This window comes from Schistocerca nitens, chromosome 6, assembly GCF_023898315.1.
Source record: "Schistocerca nitens isolate TAMUIC-IGC-003100 chromosome 6, iqSchNite1.1, whole genome shotgun sequence".
Classification (NCBI taxonomy): domain Eukaryota; kingdom Metazoa; phylum Arthropoda; class Insecta; order Orthoptera; family Acrididae; genus Schistocerca; species Schistocerca nitens.
In genome coordinates, this window is record NC_064619.1 from 176,497,295 (window position 1) to 176,516,962 (window position 19,668).

The 19,668-nt window shown below is 39.8% G+C and overlaps 1 protein-coding gene across 2 annotated transcripts in view; it reads right to left on the bottom strand.

Annotated features, from left to right (window-relative positions):
* Window positions 1-2,279, bottom strand: part of LOC126262433 (NBAS subunit of NRZ tethering complex-like) — a 412,445-nt gene extending 410,166 nt beyond the window's left edge. For both annotated transcript variants that reach the window (XM_049959075.1, XM_049959074.1), the window contains exons 1-2: window positions 2,131-2,279; window positions 1,858-1,964 (exon numbers count right to left, since the gene is read on the bottom strand). In XM_049959075.1, the coding sequence (XP_049815032.1) occupies window positions 1,858-1,964; window positions 2,131-2,241 (218 nt within the window). In that variant the 5' untranslated portion in view covers window positions 2,242-2,279. The remainder of the gene's footprint in view (window positions 1-1,857; window positions 1,965-2,130) is intronic.
* Window positions 2,280-19,668: the final 17,389 nt, after the last annotated feature.

Here is a 19,668-nt window from a genome sequence, read left to right on the forward strand (position 1 = left end):
ATGCTCACACAAGAACACTTTACCGCCCCCTCCATCCCTTAACTACCGTCCTTCCCCCTCCCTACCCCAGTCTCCTCCTTACCCCCAGCATGCAGATTGCTTCTCCTGTAAGGCACAGTTGCTCGCAGTCTGGCCTCGGCACATAAAGACAGTGGTCGTGTGCGTGAGTTGTGCTTGCATAAACTGTCTACTTCATAAGAAGGCCTTTTGGCCAAAAGCTTACATAATAATTTTTGAGAACACATCTCTCTGGAGTACAGTGGCTTATTTATTAGTTCAAAATGAATATGAACATCCACAACTGCAATAAACTTTTTTTTTAATATATAATGTTACCGATTTCAGCCTGCTTTAGACCATCTTGAGATCTAAACCATGATGGTAAGTGATGACTGTAAACAGAGCAGGGGCTACACCTCCACAGATGCTAATTGCTCACCATGGTGTAGGTCTGAAGATAGTCTAAAACAGACCGAAATTGATAACCTTATATAAAAGGGCTGTCTCTGTGTCTGCAGTCTACAGCATGAGCAATACCTATGAAGGTAAAGGCTCAACAATAAGAGCAGTCACACAAGATGAATAAGACTCACACAAATTGGGTGAATGGGGGACAGTCCAAACGAGAATGTAATTTATACAGGACTACAATGAAGGGAAAAGAGTATTCTGAGAACTGCTATGAATTCTACAAGCCTAATACAAGGAATAGCCGAGAAGTGTGTATGAGGCTATATTTACTTATTGTACTGGTTGAAGTAGAGAAATCTTGTCTCAAAAGTATCCTAACTGCAATGGAAAATGAAATAGACTTAGATAAATGTATGATAAAAATTGGCAAGGCAATAAATATAACTTAACAAGTACACAGACTTGCTGTTAGGAACACAGGGATGCGAATTGCACTTGCAAAATGAACAGAGGATATTGAAGTAGGCAACAGGGATAAGGAGAGGCCATCTACTCTACTACTGTGTGCCAACCATGAAGTATCACATGTAAAGAAGAAATTAAGGGCACTGTAGCATATGATAAAAATTATCTTAGAATAATATGTCATGGCTCCTACAGAACGTCAATAAAATTACTCACAAAGCTAGTCATAAAAGGTTAGCAGAATTAACAGCAGTAACCAAAACAACCACTTGCTAAATGAAAGCATTCAACAAAATCAGTGTCATCAATAAAATTAATCTTACACTTATTAAACAAATTAACACCGCTTGCTTGGCTTCCTTAGATAAAATATTGTAATGCCCCCCCCCCCCCCCCCCCCCACACACACACACACATCAAACGCTTGCAAATCTACTATTACTTGTATCTCACTCAAAAAAATGTTAGGTTTCTTAAACACAGCATAGTCCATACTTTAATACAAGATCACAGTGCTGACAACAAATCAAGTATCTCTCAAAGAATCTGAGAAGATTTAGGAAACAACTATTGTTGTAATCTCTTGCAAATAAGCTCATAGATATTCAAAAGACATTTCACGATACAGAACTTTTTCAATAACAAAAATACAAACAGAAGGCATAGATTCCTCACAAAGAAGGCTATAGACAACATACATTAATGAGCTATTCTTGAGCATTGATAAAGTGTTTGCAATCATCGTGAAAGCCGTGACAAGGGAGAGAAATATAGGACCACCACGAATGCAGGCGTTTCATAACAGCTGTATACCTACAACCAGATATTTAAGCAAGGATTGTACAACGATTTATAAAGGATAGTCCCATTTTATACACATCAGTAAACATATCTGTATCTCTTGTTTGTGTTGCGAGACGTGATTGGAGTACGATAATAAAAACGGAAAAAAATACAAGGCAATGTACAAAATCTGATTACCTTAGAACGTCATCCGTGGGAGATGGTTTTCTGAGGTAGTTATATATATTTACGTAGGAACCTTGCTTGGGAGGCAGAGCTGCACTGTCCGCAGATTTAATCGGCTTCTGTAACATGAGCCACAACAAAAGACATTCTGACATGACATAGTGACAAAACCTAATAAAAAAATTAACAATTACTGGAGTAAAATTCCGTCTGTCGTTCAATAACATCAGATTAAAAATTGTCAACAATAATAATTTAGTTGGTTATACAGATTGTCATACTGACCGCGACCTCCGGTTCTTGTTTCCACTCAGAATAAAGAAGTAATTCGTATAAAATGCAGTCGCAATCATCGTCACAATCATCACCGTATCTGTTTACAGAGTTCTTCGTCATAGTGCTGCTTACTGTCACTCCTGTCTACCATACTTAATAAACAAATAACACATGTTCCAAAGTCCTTCGCTACACAACGGAAGACAGGCTTGTCACTGGGACAGTTCGACAACGTGTCACGTAACCTGTACTCTTCGGAACAGGTTTAAGTTCTCACGCGTATTTTATGTCACAGCTTGAAAACTTGAAGAGAATTCCGCCGAGAGCATAGATTTTACTCAGTTCTTTACATGTTCCTTGAGTTACTTTTTAAATGTTTCGCTACGATTTGGAACATGGACTGCAATATAAAACATTTTTCTCTGTAAAAAAAGAATATTACACTGTTATGTTACTACACACTAGTATTTGAACTTGTAGTTATCATTTAGTGACAGGGAAAGCACACGTTAACATTATTCAGTCGTAATTTGCGCTATGATAGAGAAGTCGTCAAACAATAAGAATTCAACTGAATTTCTTATCAAGAGAGTTTAAAGAAATACCAACAGAAGGTAAAGAAATACCATAAAATTTCAGCCTTTTTCGTCCTTTTCCAGCATTTTGAAAATTTTACGAAAGGTAATAAGTAATGGTTATTTAAGCACCTGATCACAAAAAATCCGGGTTTGATTCCCAGCCAGGTCGGAAACTTTACCCGCTCAGTGATTTTATGTTGTGTTGCCCTCAACATCATTTCATCATAATTGAAGCGCAAATCACCGAAGTGGCGCCAAATAAATCGTTTTGTGCAAGACAGCTGAACAACCCCAGAACGGGTTACCTCGCTAATAATGCCATACGATAGCTCACTGCATTGTCTTAGCTTGAATTTTTAAAAGGTTCAAATATTGAGAAGAATATTCACATCCAGCAACGATGTACTTATCTTGGCAGATAATAAACTACAAATCACTGGTAAATTCTGTGAGTTATCAAAGACTGTTGTCTTTTTTTGCAACAGGATATGCTGCAGAAAATAACGGTTATCAGTAGGAAAGAGTCCCCTAATAAACTGTGTGAGTCGCCATAATCAGAGAAAATAAATGCACAGTGAAGCAAAGTATTGCTTTGGAGGGAGTAGAGCATGGAGGTAAACAAAGAAGGGAGATGGCATTATGGACTTAACGCTGTTCGTTGTTTTGAAGCCAGTGTGGGTGGGGCCAGCAGGCATCTCAAGTAGCCCAAAACATTAGCAGCCTACTGTTTACGAGTGCTTCTTAATCATTATTTCTGTAGTGTGTCCGCAACAACTGTTTTAAATACTAGGAGTTATAGAGCTTACATGAATAAGGCAATTTCGAAAGTTTTTCTGTTCTTGGTTGGTTGGTTGGTTTCGGGAAGGAGACCAGACAGGGAGGTCATCGGTCTCATCGGATTAGGGAAGGATGAGGAAGGAATTCGGCCGTGCCCTTTCAGAGGAACCATCCCGGCATTTGCCTGGAGTGATTTAGGGAAATCACGGAAAACCTAAATCAGGATGGCCGGACGCGGGATTGAACCGTCGTCCTCCCGAATGCGAGTCCAGTGTCTAACCACTGCGCCACCTCGCTCGGTTTCTGTTCTTGAATGGGTATTTGCTCTAGTAATACGACACAGAGTGGCGTCACAGCTGTGAACTACGGGGGTGTCAATGCGGTGAACCTAATGTTTTGGGCTTGTTAAGATGGCGGACATCAGCTTCAAGTTCGTGGCTTCTTTTTTATTGCCTCCATGGAGTAGAGTGACATTACTATTTCTCTTTTTGTTTTATAACGCTTCCATGGTTGTTAAGGATTTGTTATTCTCGATTTGATTGTCTTCTCGCTAAGTTGAATAAAGAGTTTCTTGCCGCGCGGGATTAGCCGAGCGGTCCTGGGCGCTGCAGTCATGGACTGTGCACCTGGTCCCGGCGGAGGTTCGAGTCCTCCCTCGGGCATGGGTGTGTGTGTTTGTCCTTGGGATGATTTAGGTTAAGTAGTGTCTAAGCTTAGGGACTGATAACCTTAGCAGTTAAGTCCCATAAGATTTCACACACATTTGAATATTTGAACAAAGAGTTTCTTCATAGCTTTATATTTAGAGCGAATGTCACTGTAAGTGGGTGACCCCTAAAGAGCTAAAGTTGGTGCAAATGGACGCGCAAAATCAGGCGGTATCGTCGGGTAAGGAGACAACGAAAGAAAGGCGAAAACGCAGTTGGCAGCCTTACGGAACAATTTGTAGACGAAAATCGCAAACCCGCAATTAGCGATGTCAGAGCAAACAAGTCCAGAGAGCAGTTCCCGATCACAAAACGGAACTAAATGTGTTATGTGAAAACGGCAAAGGAAGACATGGATTAGCAGTTACGAGCGGACAAAGCAGCGCAATGATTTGTGATGCTGGAACTGGCATTCTTGCAAAACGAGGTAATGGACGAGCGCACAAAATTCGCAGCAATTGTGAGCGCATTAGAAGCCACGGCGACCATTATCGGCGCAGACGTAATACCCAAGCCACCGGAGAAGCAACAGCACACTTGTTTGAAGAACGTACTAATCAACAGCATGTGTTAACAGTTGGATCAACGTATCCAGCAAGCGTCGCATTACGAGCAAATTGGGGCAGAATCCCCTTCGAGTATTGGCCAAACGATATGGCACAGTTAGGCAGAGGCAGTAAAGGTAGCAGTTGTTACATGCGAAAATACGGTATCACTACACCAATAACGTTAGCAGACGCACCCTACACAACATTTAATAACTCATGGATTGTGAGCATTGCACTGGTAGTTTACGACTGTGAGAAAAAGGAGGTAACTCCTGTACAGAGAAGCCAACAATTGGATCTAAATTGGCAGCTGCTTGATCTGCAAAAGAAGATCAGTCCCTACAGAAGAAGATTTTAGTAGCTTTGAGCGCAGAAGAGGTCAGTCAGGTGGGACACTAGGTACAGAAATGAGATGAACCAGAATAGTTTTCAGCAGCAGGTCTGTTGGTTCCATTGGCGATTTGGTTACATACCCATGAGATGCTCAGGGTCATAAAGGTACCATGAACGCTGGCGGCAGGGAGGTGAGCAAGAAAATGAGCTGATTGGTTGATTTATTTATTTATTCATCCGTAGAACACTATACATTGCATGGATGTCGTCAAATGTTTTTACAATATTTCTTATAAAATAAACATGTCTCTTTACAGTATATACAGCTCCTATACTTAGTTCTACTTTTCTAATCATGTCAAGTTAAATTTGTTGTTCATGAACATTAGTCTGTAGTTATTTTAAATATTCATCTGCAGTGCAGTAGCTATTATCTAGTAAATATTTTTTTAGCCTTTGACTAAAGGTGAATGGATCACTTACTTATTTTATTTCTAGTGGTAGTCTGTTGTACGATTTAATACCATGATATAATACACTATTTCGAGTTTGTAACTTGTTTCTTTTGTTTATATGTAAACAGTGTTTGGATTTGCTTCCATGGTCGTGAATTGTACTGTTTGTGATATACAGATTAATGTTTTTACATATATACTGGTACATTCTGTTTTGATAAATATATTCATACGCAACTTTCAGAATTTCTGACTTTTTGAACAACTCTTCACAGTGTGCCCTGTTATTGCTATTTTTTACTATTCGAACAGCTCTTTCCTGTATCTTGAAAATAGTTTTTATGTTTCCAGCACTTACCCCCCATAACATTATACCATAACTGAGGACTGAATGCATATACCTAAAGTAGGCTACTTTGAGGGAAGAAGTATTGCACACTGGTGCAAGGATTTGCAGGGTGTAACATGCTGAAGATAGCCTCTTTGCTAAAATTCTCACATGCCCTGTCCATTTTAGCTGACAGTCTACATTCATCCCCAAGAATTTGCTGTCTGTTACACAATCAAGCACCTCATTGTTTACTTTCAGTGTAATGTCAATGAGTTTTTTATTTAGTCGGAAGTTTTTAGAATTTTTCATTTTGACATTTAGAGTTACTTTATTCTTTAGTGACCAGTTGTGGATGTGTCTGAGAGCTTCATTGGATTTTTCTATTAACAGTGTTGAGTTTTTGTCTGTAATCACTGTAGTGCTGTCATCAGCAAATAGTATTTTTTCCCCATGCCTGGCAGTCTGTGGGAAATTTTATATATATATATATATATATATATATATATATATATATATATATATATATATATATATATATATATATAAGGAAGAGGATTGGGCCCAGTACACTTTCCTGGGGGACACCTATATTAATATATATTGCATCAGATAAGTGTTTTACTACCAATCTTTTGCAAATATGTGAGAGTTCAACTCTTTGCATCCTGTTTCCCAGGTATGATTTAAACCATTGCTTTGCTGTACCCCTTATTCCTAATAGTTCTAATTTATGTAATAAAATTTTGTGGTCAACTGTGTCAAAAACCTTTGATAAATCCAACAAAATGCCCATTGCGTTTTTGGCCTTGTCTAATGCTTCTAGTACGAATTTGGTACTTTTTGTGGTCCTGAAACCAAAGCGTTCATTGGAGAGAACGTTAAATTTTTCTAGGTTGTTCATTAGTCTATTTTTCATTATGGTTTTGTATTATTTTGGAAATACAAGATAACAAGGAAATTGGTCTGTGTTTTCTACATTTTTTGAGTCGCCATTTTTTGGTACTGGTATTACTTTTGCTTATTTCAGGTATTCATGAAAGCAGTCAGATCTGAAAGATTCATTAATTGTTATTGTTAATGGGGTTTTTTATGATGTGCATTCATTTCCTTAGCACACTGACTGGGATGTCATCCAACCCTGTGGATTTTTTATTCTTTAGATGGTGAATCAACTGTGCCACCTCTTGTTCTGTTGTTGGAAAGAGCACCATTGAGTGTGGTGGCTGATCCTGTTGGCATAGAACATATGTGTCTGTAAATTTCTCTTGCAATATAGCCTATTAGCAATCCCACCAAAGTATTCATTCACAAAGTTTCCTAGTTCCTTTGGGTTGCTGGTTTCAACATCTTTGCTTTTAATCTGTGTTTCCAGATTTTTTTTTGTCAATCATTTGCTGTCTCCTGTTTGATTATGTTCCAGATTGCTTTATTTTTGTTGTCTGCCTTCAGTAATGTTTTGTCATTTGTAAGTTTTTTTTTGCAGCTAGCAATCCTTTTCTATAAGTTCTCCTGTAATTTTTGTAGAACTCTAAAAAAGCTGGGTCAGTCTGGCTATTTTTGATGGATGCGAGATACCTTAGGGATTCAGAGGTTTCTTTGTTTGTTGCTCCAAATGAATGCTGTGTTTTGGGGAATGCTTCCTCAAATTTTATTTTAAATATTGTCATGAACTTATTAAACATTTTGTTTACATTTGTTGCTGCTTAACTTCATACCACCATTCATGTTGTAACTGAGATGAGAAATGAAAAAGGTTTGATACTGAGAAGACCCTTTTGCATGCATTCAATTTAGCAGACTTTTCTACACAAATATTTACTTTCAATATCTGACAGAGATGATCCGATAGGCCTAGATTTTGAACAAGTAAGTGGCAGTGCTTTCTTTCTATGTCTGTTGCTACATGGTCTATTATTGAGGAAGGTCGTTTGGTCACTCTAGTTGGACAGTTAACAAGTGATGTTATGCCATAGGTGCATAAAATGTTCAAGTAGGTACTACTAAGATCATCTGATTTCATTGTGTTGATGTTTAAATCCACACATATGAGAATGTTCATTTTTGGACACGTTACCTTTTGTAAGTTCTGATTGAGTTTTGAGAAAAAATGTCCTTATTACTGCTGGGGGATCTATATGTACAAAATACAATTAATTTTTTTGACAAGCTGTTTTCTGTTATTTCAACTGCTGATAGTTCAGAATGGTTTTCTTCACTTAATGCTATTAGATCTTTTCTCATTTTAAATGTTATGCCTTTTTTTCACATAAATACATAAACCCCCACATTTCATGGAAATTCTGTTATAGGAACAGGCCAGGTCATAATATGTTAGTGCAAAATATATAATTTCATTTTCCTTACACCAATCTTCAGTAATACAAGCAGTGGTACTGTCTAGTTTTTGCAATTCTATTTCAAGCTGTCGAACTTTATTCTTTATAGACTGTATATTTTGGTGAAATAAAGTTAAAAATTTGGTTCTACTTATCGTGGTGGTTTCCTCTTTGTGCCTGATATTAAAAAATCTTTCAGGTGGTATGGAGACACTATTTTTCGCCTGCTTGTTACACTACACATTTCACCTCCAGCTGTTTCCCCTTCTTCTGCTGGTGGCGTTTCTGTGTCTTCTACTGCTGCTGCTGTTGTTGTGAGTATAGGTGGGCATGCAGTTGTTTCCTCTTCTTCTGTTGTTGGTGTTTCTATTTCTACAACTGTTGTTGTTGTTCCTGTGGGTGCAGTTGGGCATGCAGTGACAGCTTCCATGTGTTTGTGGATCATCTGGTACATAAGGATTTTGCAGGCATACAATTGTCATAGCTATGGACGGTCCTTTGCATGCTTTTTCTTCTGATGGCAGTGCAGTAGTGTTACAGCTCTCATTTATATGATGACCACTATCTAGAAACAATTTAGTTCTCTGGCTGAGTAACGTTTTGCCCTTTTTATTCAGGTGCATTCCATGTGCTGTGAAATGCTTTCTTTTCAGATCATTTATGCTGAGGAAAGAAGCATTTGGATTGGACTGGCAGATCTGCCTGTAAGCCGTGTTGGCCTTTTGGATCTCTTTGTTTACAATAGAGGATTCCATAAGTTCATGCCTTGGTGGTAGGCCTACCACAATCACCTTTTGATCGTCTATTTTAGTTAATGTTTCTCTTAGGACAGTGATTGCAGTTTTGAGTTTGTTCTCGTACACATTATTGGCGCCACCTAGTATCACAAGACATTGATTTCGTAACACACGATTTTTGTTTTTTAGTCCTTCAAGAATTCCTGTAAACCAGCACCAGGTTTCACAATGGTGGTGATATTTACATCTAGCTGGTGGCTAAGCATTCCTGCAATCCCCCCACCGTGGCTATCAGCAAGAAGAACTGGGTTAATGTTATATTTTGTCTTTTTAGTGTCATTGTTAAATGGTTTGTTTACGTTTCTTTTAACACAGTCGAATTCTACTAATGTACTGTGACCTAGCTGTTGCTTTGAGGGCTTTGTTATTAGCGATCGAGATTGGTGTACCTTATTTGGTTTGCAAGCCTCAGCAGTTTTAGATTCGTCTACTAAATCCAAATTCCGATCTCTATCTCCTGAAGGAAGCTTGAGTGCTTCTGGAGCAGTTTTAGATTTCATATGTTTTGGTTCATTGTATGTCTGGTTATGTCTTAGACCTTGAGGTAGTGTTTTGCGTACGTATTTTCTCATGTTTTCGAGCAACAGAACGCGTTCTTCTGATATTTTCAAGTCTTCTTGTAGTTCTTCTATCACTGCAAATTCACAGTTGGCACTGCACATTTCTATCGCGTCTGAATGACGGTTGCACTTCGTTCCACATGCACACGAGATTTTATGTTGGTCTATTTTCGCGAGGCAATGCGAATGATACCATTTATGCATAATTGAGCATATTCTGACGCCACTTCACACGATTTTATCGCATGACATGCACTTCAGTGATGCTAAATAATCTTGATTTATAGAGCGATTAACTACAACTTCTACACCTGACGCTATCTAGAAACTGAACGTGGTGAGTAACCTATCTCACGTATCTATCCCATTTCATAGACTGTACACCAGAGATGTGCGTTAGGATGTTACTAACGTATAGACTCCTGATCCGACATGAGCTTACTGCTGGTACGAAGCTGTATAGCGACAGGAAATTCCCTGCATGCAGTCCTCACGGCAGCCAATCAATTACCAATAGCCATGCACGGTAAATGTAGATTGAAAGAACTGGGTTAATGTTATTTTATGTCTTTTTAGTGTCATTGTTAAATGGTTTGTTTACGTTTCTTTTAACACAGTCGGATTCTACTAATGTACTGTGACCTAGCTGTTGATTTGAGCGCTTTGTTATTAGCGACCTAGATTGGTGTACCTTATATGGTTTGCAAGCCTCAGCAGAGCAGTCAGTGGACCTTTGTTATATCAGACGTCTCAGACTCCATACTAGGCGCCGATTTGCACACCACACCAGAACTGATATCAACATTAACGTAGCACGGGACACAAAGGTAGTGAAGTCGTCAGGTGCATACTGCGTCGAAACGCTATACAGGCAGTGGGTGAACCATGTGAGTATATTATTATCATCGGGTGTGTAATGGGAGAACTGTATTTGACAGTAAAACATTATAATATTAAAGCATTTACTATAAATGTTTTCGATATGTTGAGAACGATCGATAAATTTCGATACAAGGGCAGGTATATTGGTAACTTAGGAAACTGACGGGCTCCTGAATAAGTATTAAATTATATGGAGAAATAGTTGTAATAATTATTTTTAAAAAAGTATTTTATTTCACAGCTCCCAACATTTAGGAGTTATTACAATTTAGAAGTTGTGATTGTCTGCATAACTGGGGCCTCGCAGTGGTGTTGTGCAAGGTAGAAGGGGGAGTGGGGAGGCAAGAGTTGTCATGCTAAAGTACACGTCATTTACGACGGCGGCCGAGTTTAGGCTCATTGCCAGAGCTCGACTGCAGTGCAGAGCACAGACGAGTATCTTCAGTTTTAGAAACGTTCAGTCATAAATAAAGTAATTGAACAAAAGCAATGTCTTAATAGCAGACTTTCTTTTATAGAAAGTTTGGAAAAAGCATTCTTTATACCAATTGCTTCATATTCTATTAATTAAACCAAACAAGCAATAAGCCTCCTAATTCAGGCGATAGCAAGGAAAGGTGTTTGTATCATCCTCACGAACCACTTTTTCGCAATAAAGAACTGCGGTAATTGTTTAATTCTTATTATACTTCGACGAAACGTGAGTAATTCAGTCATAGCAACAGTGTTTGTCGGTATTTTGCGTGATATTTTTAAAGTCCTCTGAGAGGTCCACAGAATGACGAGCTGTGTTAGCCTAATGGTTAAAGTGTTTGGCTGCTAAGAGAAAGGTTCTGAGTTCAAACCTTAATATTTTATTTATTTAAAAACAATATCAAAGTGTCTTACTTCATGAATTTTATTCGTTTGAATGTGATGTTTTGAAATTTCTAGTGGCAACTAAAATCGACCATAGGGAAAGTATACGCTATGGACTTTTACCTCTGCAAACTCTTCAAAATTTCGTTCAATGGTTTACTACATCTAATGCTGCACAATAACTTTGTTGAACATCGAAACAAAATTAAGTCATTTATGGGGGGAAGGTATCAGTCAAGATGTGTAAAAACCAAATTTTTGAGCCAAATAGTTTTTGTGAAATCGAATGATACAGTGTGTCAAAGCAGTCGAAACATCATGTGTCTGCACAGGCGAGCAGTGCAGTGATGACAAAATCGCACACGGCGCGGAATGCGGGGAGCACGTCTCTGTAACAGCGAAAGGGTTAATGCAGCCGTGGTGGCTTTACTTCATAAACTGCGCGCTCCCCCCTAACCGTAAGTTTGTGAACTATACTATGGCGCTGCTTCTCTTGGCGCGTGCAACTGGCAATGCAGCAATCTCCCGCGTCTGGGCGGGCATGCGCGAACCGCTAAGATAAAAGAATTGAACTATAGTGACGCTGCAAATATTTGGAACTATGGCATCTGAAGAAACAACGGCTCTAAATGGCATCATATTGGTCGCAGAGTAATTAATGTATCACTAGTGCAATTTTGGTTTGTCCACCACTCGGCTGAACGATGCATGCAACAACGAACGTCACACTATGACGTAGAAAGACTCTCCAATTAATTTTCTTAATTACTAGAACTGTGGGAGTTTAGTGCAATTTTCTGTTACGTGAAATTTGCTGTATTACATGTAAATAATCCTTATAGATAGTGTTAATTTCAATCTAAATAATTCCATGCTCCCAATTCCAAAACAATTTCAGAGCTTTAAGATTTTTTTCTAATTTCTAATGTTTCATAATCTAAAAGACCGGAAAAGAAATAAATTACGACTGCTTAAGTAATTTCTAAGTAATTTCGATCATTCTCAGAGAGAACAGAAATTTTAATTGAGTGTATTGGCCGTCTTGTGATCCAGTTCTTTGGCAAAAAAATTTTGCTGTATTAACCTAAAAAGGTTTGCTGAAAGTTAAATTCTTGCTAAAGAAATTCATTTCCATAAAATGATACATAAAATCAAAGGTGACTCCTTCACAGCATATGATGAATCAGAATGCTAGGATCTACACTGAACAAAGTAATTAACATCTACTGGAATTTCAATCCAGCAACCATCCAGAATTCCATTCAAAATTGAAACAAGGTAAATTAGTTCCGTCAGAGCATGGCGACTATATGGAAGACAAGAGAATACTTAGCAACTTACTACCTCAGAATAATACACCGCGCGGGATTAGCCGAGCGGTGCCGGCACGGTAACTCAGCGATTTCAGTCAGAGGGTTAGCTGCTCTTGTAGTGGGACGCGAAATTGAAGCGTCACCCATCCACCAGTGTCAGCCCAGTTTACAGGTGAATATAAGTTTAATTTAGTGTTTTTTAATGTATTTTGTAATATTTGTAATGTTTGTGAATTATCTAAAGTTTTGTATTTATTTTTATGTTTCATGTACGGAGAGGGCGGCGCAATGAACGGAGACAGCATCTTCACTGCCAGGACCAGAGAGAAAATTGCTGGCCACTATTTGTCGCGGGTCGACAGCCAAAGTGCAACAGAAGATCCTGGAACCGAGTTGTTGCGTCGTGCTTCTAAAAACTGAAAAAATAAGAAATTGTAATGTTTCTACAACAATGACATCATAGAAAGTTTAATCATGTTGTAAATGTTCAGTCCTATCTTGTCAAGGCTCATGTTCACGTCTATATGCAGTATATATGAAAATAATAAACTAGTGTATTCTACAAAAGTGTAAATACGTGTTCCGAGGATTTATTTATGAAGAATTATATTAAGGAAGAAGTATTACTGATTTATTTGACAAGATTATTAATTTTTGACAACGTTCATCGGGAGTTTGAGTCTTAAAAGTTTATTCAATGTGGTTTTAATATTTAATAAAGCAGATAACTTGCATTAATATAATTTATGAGAAGAAACAAACGACATCTAAATTGAAAAAAAGTTTGCGCAAACCAATTGGACTGAGTGACGTAATTCTGCGCATACGACTCAAATGATGATGTTTTAATTACAGTTTCGTTCAAGAACCATTCAGAGACAACTTTAAAAAGAATTTAAATAATTTTGAAGTGTTTTGTAACTGACGTAGGTGACGAAGTCTGCACATGGTCATATGTCAAAAGAAAATCATTTATACAAAACTTACGTCGTTACACTACACTCTCTGAAATAACTGAGTTAATGAAATAATGAATCAACGACGAACTGAAACGGGTATCTTGCGACGCCCGCCGCGAGCAGATGCAACGAACGAAAAAACGAACAAAATGAGATGTAAAAAAAAGCGGTCTAAGGCGCTGCAGTCATGGACTGTGCGGCCGATCCCGGGCATGGGTGAGTCTGTTTCTCCTTAGGATAATTTAGGTTAAGTAGTGTGTAAGCTTGGGTACTGATGACCCAGTTAAGTCCCACAAAATTTAAAAAAATAAAAAAGAGGATAATACAAGATGAGTCACAAACTATTCTTTCCTGAGCTGGTGTATTCAACCTTGGACTGGTGGACATAACCATGATATCAAAACGATATCGAAGGCAGGCAGTGTTACGATTAAGACAGTGCTTTGTATTCCATAATTGTGGATTGAAACTGTGTATCCACCAGTCACTTTTTGAATAAGTAGTCGCTTGCCCTTATTAAATTTGAAACAACCCAATTATGGCACACATGGGTCAATCAAAACACACCAAAGCTGATATTTGCTAGATATTAAAAGCATTGGAGGGCTGCTGAATGAAAGAGAAATTCCTGCTTGTAATGGGGTTTGCCATAACAGTTGTAGAAGACAGCACTGCCGATGCCAAGGTCGCGTGCTGCCATATTTCAGGCCAACAGTAGGAGAGAGAAACAGGATGCAGTGATTGGGAGCACAGAATGTGGCTTGTCATCACGAAGAAACAGTAGCTCCAAACTGACCTGGTTAACGAATCGATGTAAACTGAAACAATAAACAAAATATAATACCTGTTGGTTGACATTCAACAGTCACTGTAGTACTGCAGGGATAATAATTTCATACGATTTTTACTCGGTTTGTGATTATTTAAAAAGTGTGGATTGAACTAATAGTACAAGATTGTGAGGGTTCAGTCACATATGGGAACAGCCCGAAGTATCACCTGTACAGGAAGTAGTATGCAACACTGTGCACCACATTAGAACGACATTGGGTCAACCAGTACTGCAGCGTCCAAGGAGGTTATCCCCAGACCGCTTTGTAGTAGTGAAAGCAGAATTTGAAGAATTACTGCAAAGTGGCATGATATGCCGGTCTGACAGCCTGTGGGCCTTGCCATTGCATTTGGTGAAGAAAAAAGTTGGTACTTGTGATTATAGGGCACATAACGCTTGCACAGTCCCTGATCAGTACCCAGTACCCAATATCAGAAACTTTAGCAACATTCTGGCAGGAATGACGATGTTCAATGTGAACAGCTGCAAAAAGGTTTCTCACCAAATTATGGTTGGAGACAGTGTCATTCAGAAGACAGCAGTAATAACACCCTTTGGCTTCCAGGATGAAATTTTCACTCTGTCACAGAGTGTGCGCTAATATAAAATGTCCTGGCAGATTAAAACTGTGTGCTCAACCGACTCTCAAACTCGGGACCTTTGCCTTTCACGGGCAAGTACTCTACTGACTAAACTACCCAAGAAAGACTGATGACCCTTCCTCACAGCTTTACTTCCGCCAGTATGTCACCTCCTACCTTCCAAACTTCACAGAAGTTCTCCTATGAAACTAGCAAGACTAGCACTTCTGGAAGAAAGGATATTGCAGAGACATGACATAACCACAGCCTGGCATATGTTTCCAGAATGAAATATTCACTCTTCAGTGGAGTGTGTGCTGATATGAAACTTTATCATGCTTTTATGTGTCACACAGACATATGGGTCTCAGCCTTGCCAATATGCTACTGGGATTTCAAACTGCTTACAAACAAGATTTAAAAGTGTCCATGGGGAAATGGTCTACAGACAGAGCTTGCAGCTACCAGCAGAGTTCTTTGTGGCACAAGGACAGTCAACAACTGTGCAACTGCCACAGGTCTTACAAGTAAACAATGGCCTTTACCAGGATCACAACGTGGAAATCGAAAAACATTCTTGCAGAAGGAGCTTCACATATTTGCACGTCAAGCTGGGGACGGACACTGTTCAACCACGCTGCACCCGCCTTATTCAGGGTGTTGGCAAGGGGTGCACATTAGTTGCAGATAGATGTAAATGGCAAGACACAGACGGTCTCATTGGAAAGAGGGAAGCCCACTCATATGAGGAAATCACAGATAGAAGGCAGGAACAGACACTGTTGCCCCTACAAGGAGGATAGGAGAGCAGAACAGGACATGGAGATGCCCTACCACCTTCAAGAGGTCAGAAGGCCTGAGAGAGAAGACACATGTGGCACAGATGTCAGAAGGGCATTCTTGAGCCAGTCAAAAATGATACGCAGATAGCCAGTCTCCCAGGAGCTCCACTTTTCGGCAGGGGGCGGAAGGGGGGGGGGGCGAGGGGGAGCTGCTGCAATCAGAGAAAATATATGCACAGTGAATAAAAGTGTTGTGCTTTGGAGGGAGTAGAGTGATATTACTATTACTCTTTGTATTTCATAAAATTTCCATGCTTCTTAAGGATTTGTTATTCTCAATTTGACTCTTTTTCTCGCAAAGTTGAATAAAGAGTTTCTTCATTGCTTTATCTTGGTGCATGTTATTTGCACAGTATTTATAACAAATATCACCAGAAAGCAATTAGTCAACAGCAAAATGGCAACTTAACTTGTGGTGTCCAACAGGATTCTATTTCAATACCTGTAGTTTTTCTTGCATATAATAATGACTAGAATGTGTAAGATGCTTCCTGTGAGTATGTGTCTAAAGTATGATAACAATGTATGTAAGCAGTTTCTAGTGAAAAATTGTTAGGATTACAACTTGATAATAAGTTCAGTAGGAAGGAGCACATAAAAATAAAAAAAGCACATGTTGCTCACTTTCATTTCATAATGTTACATGGAATAATTTCTTAGGCAACTCATAAAGCCAAGCTAAAGTTTTCTGAGTTAAAAGGATGCAATAAGAATTATGTGTCATGTGAACTCAAGAACATCTACAGAGGCCTGTTGAAGGCATTGGGGATTTTTTGTGTGTGTGTGTGTGTGTGTGTGTGTGTGTGTGTGTGTGTGTGTGTGTGTGTGTGTGTGTGTGTGAGAGAGAGAGAGAGAGAGAGAGAGAGAGATTGATATTATACATGTAATCTTCCCATTCCCATATCACTCCTGCACTCAGTGTGATTTGCTATATCCAGCTGTGTTTAAAGTTTCATGAAAATAATGCTAATTCTCATGATAAATTTTCATCTATTTCTTGGAAGAAGATGTGACACTGGAGCACAACGTGTGATATTGCAATGCATGGTTGTGTTGATTTTTCACAAAATAATTTATTTTTATGCTAAATTTCCTTTCCCATTTTAGATCAAAGGTACCACAACAAAACTTGAAGCATGACCCTGAAGTAGAATGGGGTTTATTTTCATGTTCTTGGAAAACATTCATATTCAGCAGGAATATATATGAGTGTTTCTGAGTGCTATCAGTCATAATGATTCATTCCTGCGTCAACAAAGAGTTAGGGCCTATATCAAGTCTGAAAGTGTTTTGTCTTGTGTAATAATTCTCTCTCTCTCTCTCTCGCTCCACCTCTCTCCCTCTCCCTCATCCCCTCTCCCTCCCATCACCCCTCCCTCCCTCCCTGTTTTGGGGAAGTTTAACAAAGAAAGTTATTGTGGGCAGAAAAAGTGATTACTCGCTTTAGGTCTTAAAATTGTATTGGCTGTTTGTTCTGCACATGTTTTTTGTGCTTTGAGGAGTTAGCAGCCAACTAACATAGATCATTTCCGATTTGAAGGATGAGTTTCAGTCTAGAATCTGTCAATCACTTTTTTTATTATTTCAAACTGTCCAGTTCTGAGCAGTGTTGCAAATCTATAACATACCATGTTTTATACACTCCTGGAAATTGAAATAAGAACACCGTGAATTCATTGTCCCAGGAAGGGGAAACTTTATTGACACATTCCTGGGGTCAGATACATCACATGATCACACTGACAGAACCACAGGCACATAGACACAGGCAACAGAGCATGCACAATGTCGGCACTAGTACAGTGTATATCCACCTTTCGCAGCAATGCAGGCTGCTATTCTCCCATGGACACGATCGTAGAGATGCTGGATGTAGTCCTGTGGAACGGCTTGCCATGCCATTTCCACCTGGCGCCTCAGTTGGACCAGCGTTCGTGCTGGACGTGCAGACCGCGTGACACGACGCTTCATCCAGTCCCAAACATGCTCAATGGGGGACAGATCTGGAGATCTTGCTGGCCAGGGTAGTTGACTTACACCTTCTAGAGCACGTTGGGTGGCACGGGATACATGCGGACGTGCAGTGTCCTGTTGGAACAGCAAGTTCCCTTGCCGGTCTAGGAATGGTAGAACGATGGGTTCGATGACGGTTTGGATGTACCGTGCACTATTCAGTGTCCCCTCGACGATCACCAGTGGTGTACGGCCAGTGTAGGAGATCGCTCCCCACACCATGATGCCAGGTGTTGGCCCTGTGTGCCTCGGTCGTATGCAGGCCTGATTGTGGCGCTTACCTGCACAGCGCCAAACACGCATACGACCATCATTGGCACCAAGGCAGAAGCGACTCTCATCGCTGAAGACGACACGTCTCCATTCGTCCCTCCATTCACGCCTGTCGCGACACCACTGGAGGCGGGCTGCACGATGTTGGGGCGTGAGCGGAAGACGGCCTAACGGTGTGCGGGACCGTAGCCCAGCTTCATGGAGACGGTTGCGAATGGTCCTCGCCGATACCCCAGGAGCAACAGTGTCCCTAATTTGCTGGGAAGTGGCGGTGCGGTCCCCTACGGCACTGCGTAGGATCCTACGGTCTTGGCGTGCATCCGTGCGTCGCTGCGGTCCGGTCCCAGGTCGACGGGCACGTGCACCTTCCGCCGACCACTGGCGACAACATCGATGTACTGTGGAGACCTCACGCCCCACGTGTTGAGCAATTCGGCGGTACGTCCACCCGGCCTCCCGCATGCCCACTATACGCCCTCGCTCAAAGTCCGTCAACTGCACATACGGTTCACGTCCACGCTGTCGCGGCATGCTACCAGTGTTAAAGACTGCGATGGAGCTCTGTATGCCACGGCAAACTGGCTGACACTGACGGCGGCGGTGCACAAATGTTGCACAGCTAGCGCCATTCGACGGCCAACACCGCAGTTCCTGGTGTGTCCGCTGTGCCGTGCGTGTGATCATTGCTTGTACAGCCCTCTCGCAGTGTCCGGAGCAAGTATGGTGGGTCTGACACACCGGTGTCAATGTGTTCTTTTTTCCATTTCCAGGAGTGTAGTTACAGAGTAACCAGGTTTTATGGAACGGTCGGTTTCACTGTAACATACTAAAATGAAACATTAAAATTTCAAAAGAAATTTGATTGGTGTAAAAAGCTTGTAATTTTAATGAGTATCTTCTACCAAATATAAAAATATGCATTAAACATTCAAGAGCATTAAAAACAAATGAATACAGAGAATTTCCTAAATTGAAAAACATATTTTATTAAGGGGAAACAGTTAAAATTTTAAAATCGTCTCTCCTATTACTTTTGATTAAACCATTTAAGAGGGAAATTTGTATATCCCAATTCAAAAGTAGCACCATGCTGAGGTTTCCTCCATAATGGCAAACTCAATGCTGACAATGTATGGCGGCCCACCATCCCTATCCCAACATGGTAGAGGCTAAAACATATTTAAAAATTTAATAATATTACTATATGCAAAATAATTTCATTCATTCAACAGGTTTCCCATCATTTTAGCTGACGAGCATAAATCTCATATAGTTTTAGCACATTTGAACAGATACTCTTTGGAGACCTGTGCAGTATTTCCATCTGTTCTCCAATTTTACACATTCCATGTTTGCTCCTTTTTGTGCGTGCCCCAAATGCTGTCCTGTTATTATGTGCTTTTTAAACTGGATCTAAAAGTTTTGTCCAGTTTGACCTGTATAATATTTTATTAAAGAAAAAAAATTAAAAAGCCACTGCGCCAGTAGGAGATCTTGCATAATGCAGTTCATTTTGACATGTCTTGTCAGGCTGGTGGCTTGCAGCATTCTCATAATATCCTTCAGTTTGTA